The sequence below is a fragment of the Phoenix dactylifera genome, chromosome 7, assembly GCF_009389715.1.
Source record: "Phoenix dactylifera cultivar Barhee BC4 chromosome 7, palm_55x_up_171113_PBpolish2nd_filt_p, whole genome shotgun sequence".
Classification (NCBI taxonomy): Eukaryota; Viridiplantae; Streptophyta; class Magnoliopsida; order Arecales; family Arecaceae; genus Phoenix; species Phoenix dactylifera.
Window position 1 is genome coordinate 4,448,567 of NC_052398.1, and position 7,902 is coordinate 4,456,468.

General features: G+C 39.0%; 1 protein-coding gene across 1 annotated transcript; it reads right to left on the reverse strand.

The window, feature by feature from the left end:
- Positions 1 to 1,248: 1,248 nt before the first annotated feature.
- On the reverse strand, positions 1,249 to 2,756 carry LOC103702424 (VQ motif-containing protein 25). The gene has a single exon (XM_008784863.4). The coding sequence runs from the start codon at positions 1,920 to 1,922 to the stop codon at positions 1,431 to 1,433; it is 492 nt and encodes a 163-aa protein (XP_008783085.1). The 5' UTR covers positions 1,923 to 2,756; the 3' UTR covers positions 1,249 to 1,430.
- Positions 2,757 to 7,902: the final 5,146 nt, after the last annotated feature.

Genomic DNA, 7,902 nt, shown 5'->3' on the forward strand with positions numbered 1-7,902 from the left:
TGGAAGTGAAACATCTTATATGTCTTTACTGTCAATATTGATGCAAAGAAGTGCATTTAAGAAATCCAGTTGCTCCATGTGCTGAGAAATGCTTCGGAGATGGTCATGCTACATTACATCTCAGACCTGTGGAACCTCAATCCCCTCAGTTTGGAGTATGACTGTCATCTCACATTATAGGCCATGCAGGTTGGTGGAATGCTGTTAGCTTTAGGGATTTTTTGAGTGCGAGCCCGCACACGAAGTTCACCTTTCAGAAGTTGGTGACTGCAATGGAGACCGGATTCAATTGCAATGCCAGCTCGTTTACTTAATCTAGATTTTAGAACCTCTTGTGTATGTACTTGTCTTGAGTATGTCTATCTTGTATTTTTTGTCAACAAAAATATCAATAGTCATATTCATCAAATGCTCAAAGCGAAACTTGGTTTAGATTTGACAACCAGCTCAAAAATATCTAATTTGGGTGGACCATTATGAGTGACAACCAGCTCAAAAATATCTAATTTGTCAGGTTTATTCCGTGAAATTGACACTTACGCTGCACCTCATTCAGATTTGGATCACCCAGCATAACCCAGATTTATCGAGTAGGTAGGCTGGGTGTTTGGTACAAATCCTTGGCCCCAAGCCATCTATTTGCTTTCCGTATGAAAGGGAATCCGCTTAAATCGATGAAGTGCATCTGACTAGGTGCATTCCCCACTATGCTCCCCTGGAGTTCATGTGTAGAAGAGGACACGGGCCAGGTCCGACTCCAACGGGGACAGCAAACCGAACCAGAAAGCTACGTCATCGAGAACTACTGAAACCTACTCTTTCGTACCGCAACGCTATTTCGAGGAGTCTGTGCGCGCGCGTGAAGGGAAACATCAGCTGTTCTGAACAAGGGCTGAAGATTGAATCAAGGACTAGTTTGACGGAAAGCTGAACTTAATTTCTAACTATCAGTCAGGTGTGATCTTTTCTTCATCATATTATCTACAGTTTCATCTATTTTTTCTCACTAATTGTTACTTATTTTTCTCTTGCTTTCATATTGTACGTTCCATCTCTGTTTTCTTTGACTCTCATGTATATATTTCTCTCATATATTCAATAAATTGGATGGCTCAACCTTCCCTTTTCTCAACAAAAAAGAAAAAAAAAAAGCAGCCCTAAGGACCCATGACTTGATATCCTCTAGAAAGCGGGAGAAAGAAAAAGAAGAGAGAAAGAAAGAGCCGAAGCAATTATCCAAAACCCAAATTCAAGCTAAAGTAAGAAAACGAAGAAAACATTAGTATGCTTCTCATGTATTTACATCACAAGGTTAAGTTCAGTACCGAAGTAATAGTATCATAACTCAAACCCAGCTATAAATCCCACATTCTAAAGAAACAGTACAAGGGTAGAGACCATCAAGTAAAGCAAATTCCAGACGTCCAAACCTAATTCCCTTCTTTTCGGGAGATACGTGCCTCTCCAATCACACCCATATCGGAAGAGCTCAAAGGAAGCAGCGGGAAATCACCGAGACCATGGAAGAAGCCATCCACATCACTGAACCCACTCAAGAACCCACCTGAGCTCACCTCCCTCCACAGCTCCCTCTTCTCTTCCTGCAACTCCCCTTCAGCTCTCTCTCCACGCCATGAGTCCCGGTGGCCCTGTCTCATTCCCATGGTCTCGGTTGAATTGACCATGCCCGGTGCTGCCTTCTTCTTACCACCATTTCTCCTTTTGGGCTTCCCGGTGAGCCGCTGCACGAGCTCCCGAAAGTTCTCGACGTCGGTCTTTATGATCTCAGGCGCGAAGATGTGCACTATTCTGATCTTTGGCTTCATCTTTGATATCGCATGCGAGTCCTTGCGCAAGGCTAGCGTCGCCGGCCTCTCACAACAACCTTGTTGGCTCAGTCGTGCTCTAATTGCACTTGCCATGAGAGGAGAGAAGGAGAGAGCGGTTGGAAGGCTGGAATTGAGGGGGGAGAGTGGAGGAGAGAGGATTATATAGATGGGTGATCAGGTAGAGGTCGATATATTAAAGAAGGAAGAGGGAGGAAAGTTGGGAAGAAGGAGAAAACGTTTCTTGCAGGCGAGAATTGGATGAATTGGAGTGTCTGACAACATAGGAGAACAAAGTCAATATAGAAAAAAGTAAAAAGAGGAGGCTTCGTTCCATGATACGTGCCTACAAGCGTGACAAGGTTCTGTCGACCCTTCGCTCGGGAATAGGCAAAGGAAGTCCTCCTCCACTTTGTCATACTTAAATGGGCATGTGCAAATAGGCATAGGAAGTCCTCCTCCACTTTTTCACACTTAAATGGGCATGCACATGCATGGGATGCGTCATTACACATCCTAGCTTTACTACCCAAAGCATTTTGGTTTCAAGTTTTCCCCTTTCTGATAACCATGCTTATTGCCCTAGCTGGGGCTCAGTGGTCTATAAAGCCTAGACTTTAATCCTCATCACACTAGCTCCATGACATATGCATTGCTCCTTTTTTTTTTTTTCCCTCTCTGCTCAATGTACAAGTCTTATGGCGGATGGAGCATTAGGAAAGTTGCACATCAACTATGTAATTTTTCTTACTAAATTTTATGTTAATCTGATATATTTTCATTAAAATTATTTAAATATTTTTAGATTTGCACTAGCGAAACATCTCATTTTTCATCTTTCGGTCTGCTTAGATATTTTTGCTGTAATACCCTTCAAGCATCGAGTATGCTACCCTATCCAGCCTGTATTTTTTGAGGGCTTCTTTAATTTCTGCCCTAAATTCTATCAGTAAGTTTGTTGGTTTCCTTCCAACTCAATAGTCGTGGAAAGATTGCTCAAACATTATATAACCTTGTGGCTTATATTTTCTTCTTGCCATCAGATTCTCATCTCTCATCAACCTTTTGATACTTTGTTTTGTCCCTATATTACTAGCAGTGCCTGCTTCATCTTCCCATCCACCCGGACCCGATAATCCGGCATACACCATTTAAAATAAGCCATAGGAGTATATATGAAGTCTCTATAATTATCCATGTTTGGTACACGTGGCTCTTCCATTGTATAATTTGATCGCTTTCTTAGCTCTTCCTCTCACCAACACCTCAATGGCAACCCACAGGCTAACCTTCTTTAAAGCATTTGGGGGTGGGGGTGACGACCATAACGTGTGGGGATTCACAAGGATGAGATAAGCCGTTTCGATTAACATTAAGTTTAATTGCTCTTTTTTTTGTCAATATCGGATTATTGTTTGTTTATTTATTTATTTATTAATGAAGCAAGAAGATGAAGCCGGCTGATGCATCATGCGAGATGCGGGAGTGGGGGCGTTGCGATTCGGATCGTCCGTGCAAAACAGTCCGTTGGATGTGCACGTGGGCGGTGACGCGAGCACCGGGCGCACGAGAACCGCGCCGGCTGACCGCGTGACAGCTTGTTCTGCCACGTGGCAACGGATGGGTGCGGTTAGTGTCCAGACTTATCGTTAGTCGCAACCAACTTGTGGCCGTCCATCGCGTGCGTGATGGGGCCCACTCGCCGGCTGCTGGTCAACGCGTGCCGTGCATGATCCCCACTCCTTAGTCCTCGGGCATGCGCTGCCTTGACCACCGAGCGCCATTTTTTTTTCCTTCTTTTTGATGCAAGAAAGGAGACAAATCTGTAAACAAAACCATTACCAAAGCATGCATTATAGGTAAAAAAAAAGTCCTACCCATACTAATCCGTCAAAAGAATTACGGACGTTCTCTGGTTTGCAAGAAATATCATCTTTTTTTTAAAAAAAACTAGAATGAAACTTGATGGAGACAAAAGCTCTACAATGACCTTTAACATGATCTCATCTTTAGCTTTATAAATTTCGCAGGCATGATTAGAGTCCATGAACAGCTTGAAAGTTATTAGGTGACATTGCCCGACATTGAATTAGATATTGCTGCTATATGGACACAAGTATATTTATAGATGAAGCATATAAAAATATAGTCCAAGTCCCAAGCAACTTCTTTTTACCAGGCTTGTATCCATTTCAGCGAGATCTTGAATATAAACAGTATAAGTTGTTCGTTTCGATTAGTATTTATGCTTGCTTATGCCTTTATTTTTAATTAATTGATTTACTAAAAACCCTGCACTCAGTCTAATTAGAACTTTTATTATTGCTTCCTATCCTTCCAACTATTTCAATAACCTAGTAATAAAATATCTGCTTACCAACCAACTTGATGAGCTTCAAACTGTTTGTAAAATTTCTGAATTGAAACCTTCATATCGTTAAGCAAAAAAAAAAGAAACAAAAAAAACCTCCATATTGGATCTCATATAAAATTCCTAGGACTCCGTTGGGTTGCTGGATCACCATGCAAGCACCAAATCAATCGAGCCGGGTTAAAACCAAAATATACTAAAATAAAAAATATTTAAAAAGCTTAACATATATTAAATTACATTGATCTACTAACTAGTTTCTAATTGCAGCATAAGTATAAAATAATGATGAACCATATAATTTTTTTAAATAACATATTACACAAAAAAATAAAAATAATTATAATTTTTCTATCTAAGTTCATCTACTAATACATACAAAATGTTTAAGTAATGGACTAATGGTTGTTAGTAAAACTGCATCATAGTGGTTGATTGGTAAGCGAGATATTAGTCTTATGAAGTGAAGTGTGGAGATGGGGGGTATTTTAGGAGAGGAAGGAAGCAGGAGAGGCTTACTATGTTCTAGAAGGATAGATGCCTGTAGAGATCACTAGTAATTATTAGGATTCTTCTTTTAGCATCCTTAAATTAATTATTTTTCCTTGAAATGTTAATTTTTTTAACCTTCAGAGAAATATATGACTGACGAAGAGATAGAAAAAAGGATGAAGTATTTTACATACAAGGAGGAAAAAAAAAAACTAAATTTATATTGATAGGTTAGAAGAAATCAATTGAAGGTTTGTTAAACCTTCACGCTTAACCTTGCCCTAAAAGAAGCTACAAGTTAGCCTCTTAGAGGACATGCTACCAATTCTATAATCCAAGAGGTAACCACCATAGCACGTCCTTACAAGCTGCGTCAGTGGAAAGAAATTTGATGATAAAGGGTAACTTAAGGCATTGTTATCGTTTATTTGGTGGAGTAGAAGCTATCAACTATGGGTTTATTCAACCCTCGTGCTCGGCCAAGTATGACGCAATAGGATTTGCGTCAATATCAACCTATTTTTATGTTTAATCCTATCACACACACCATAAAGGTCCAAGCACACAAAAGAGGATTGTGAGCTGCATTTGAACTTAAAATACACATTTTGGGTGACACTTATCTGCCTGACTTGGCTATGTCAACGGCCATTCCTAAGTCAATAAGCAATCAATACATCAAGTTGCTAATTAGATTGCGATCGATAAACCTCAAGTTAAAACCCCGCATGCTTCTCCTTCTCATCCCTTTAGCAATATGCATGCAAAAATCATCCACATTTGCTTAGTGCGGAGCGTAGACAAAAGCATCTCTCGATCGTCATCTATCACAACTTTGAGTGTTAAGTCATGAATTTGAAAATTTCAGCTTAACTTTTCAAGATGTGTAAGAGATGATTTGGCTTCACAAGTAATGGTGGCATAAATTTATCCCCTTCATCTTCTTTTTTTTGTTTTTTTTTGTTTTTTATTATCTAGAGATGGCACGACTACATGATGATCCTTCCATGTATCAGGATGGATATAGATGTAAATTTATTATTATTATTATTATTATTTATTGAGATCAATGAAGTTGGCTAGGACCCCAGACCATGTGGCTAGGCTAGTTTAAATCTAGCTCACACAGGTCCAACAAAAAGTAACAAATCCAAGCACCACGCAGCTAGGCTTGACTGTATTTTATTCAGAATTTTATATTGGATCCCCGAACTAGTTCAAATTCATGACCTTAGTGTTGATGAGTTAACGTTGGCATCAAATTCTAATGCATTGCAACTAGTTCGTATTATCCATATGCAATGATCTAATCAAACCAATTTGAATCAACTAAGAAGTCAAGCTTCAATGGGACGTTCCGCAAGACATCTAGATAGGTACCATGGAGGGTTTTACTATTGTCCCAGCTTCCTGATCGGCACATTCTCTATCCCGAGTATCGGAACATAGCGAGACAGTAGGGCATCCCATTTTATGGAAAAATCAAGATAGTCTCATCCAATGGAATTTAAAATCTTGTTACCAACAAAGTGTGTACTATTGATAAGTTCATATGAGCCTTGGAATTGGCACCGAGAAAGAAGGTTAATGAGGCTCAGAGTTCATGAACTTTAGATGCTAGGAACACCGAGACACTAAGATGAACCAGGAAGGGCCTGACCTACCCAATGAGCAAAAAGAAATCCCCAACGAGGGCCGTTAATGGGCTGGCCTGGCCCTAGTGGCGACAACACCCAACCCGGTAAAACCCAGACGGGCATTTTTAGCTTCTAAAGTCTAAAGTCTGACGCGGGGTTTTCTGGGAAGCTTGGTTAGTTTTGTTGGGGTCGGGCCTTCGGTGCCAGGTTTGAGCCCGGCCTCGTACGAAAGATGCCACGCATTGGCTGGGGCTCGGGCCCAAACTTTAGACCGCTGGGTGGCCCATTAAGACCGGAACAGAGAGGTTCTTCAGCGATGCGAGCTATTTATGGTGAATCCTACAGTACATACTTCGTTTTCCTCGGTAAATACATCTGCCTTAAAACTCTCTTTAACGTATACTCTTAGAAGCCATTTGTTTGTCTATAATTCAATTACCTGCAATTCAAAAGCAGACTATAAAAGAAAATACCATAATTGAAATGATACTGTTTCCTGAAACCTGCAAATGTAATTACAGTTGTTCGTTTATTTGATGTTGAAAGCGATACAATCAACCTGCATGGTAAACTTGCCCCTTGGAAACAGTGAATTGTTTACCTTTTCTATTAGAACATAATAATTATTATATTATTTTATAATCATAATATAAATATATTAATATTATTAAATTATTATAGGACTATTGTAATAAGAGCTAAGAATGCATGTTAAAAATTCAACAGTGTCCATGGTTTTAGAACATAACACCACCATTAAGACAGGAATCATAAGCACGATGGTGGGGATAAGCGATACAAAATTGGCCTAACCCAACCCAATTAAGCCAACATTTTAAAATACTTTGGGCCTAGATTTGTATAGCTTACTCATGCTAATTTTATGATAACAAACATTGCTTTAATCCAAATTGAAATCTTATTTAACATTTGAAATATATCCATTCTGAGCTAAATATTTGGAATAGGGGTGCCCCATTTTATCTTATCTTTGTATGCAAATCCTACCCCTGAAATGGACTAGATCTGCCTGACCCGACGCATTTGCAAGTTGTTGTTTCCCCAAGCCCATTCTTTATTTGTGTTAATGTATATTAATTTGCATTATATACATTAAATTCCCTTTGCATTTCAGGCACTTGCTCTATATTATCTAACCTTTTTTTAAATAATTATTTGCATGCATGGTGTCATTATTTTGACATTTTTCATCTTCTGGGATATCGTGTACCTATTAAATTTTCTAATTTGGCGAATGATTCATCTCTTGATGGCGATGCTCCATGGCACCCAATGTTTTAAGTGTCCCAAATAGTTCACGGGGCAGGATACCTTGGCTTATTCTTTTGTTTATTTATTTATTCCTTTCCCTGTTTAATATTTCTTTCTTTCTCTGTTCCTTTTTTAATTTTTTCCCACCGTTCTTTTTTTAATTATTTTTTCTCTCTTTTATTTTTCATTTCTTTTTTTTATTCTTTCTTTCTTTCATTCTTTCATTCTTTTCTTTTTTTTCCTTCTCTTTCCCTCTCTTTTCTTCATTTATTTTTTAACCTTTTCAACTTCTTTCCTTCAATTT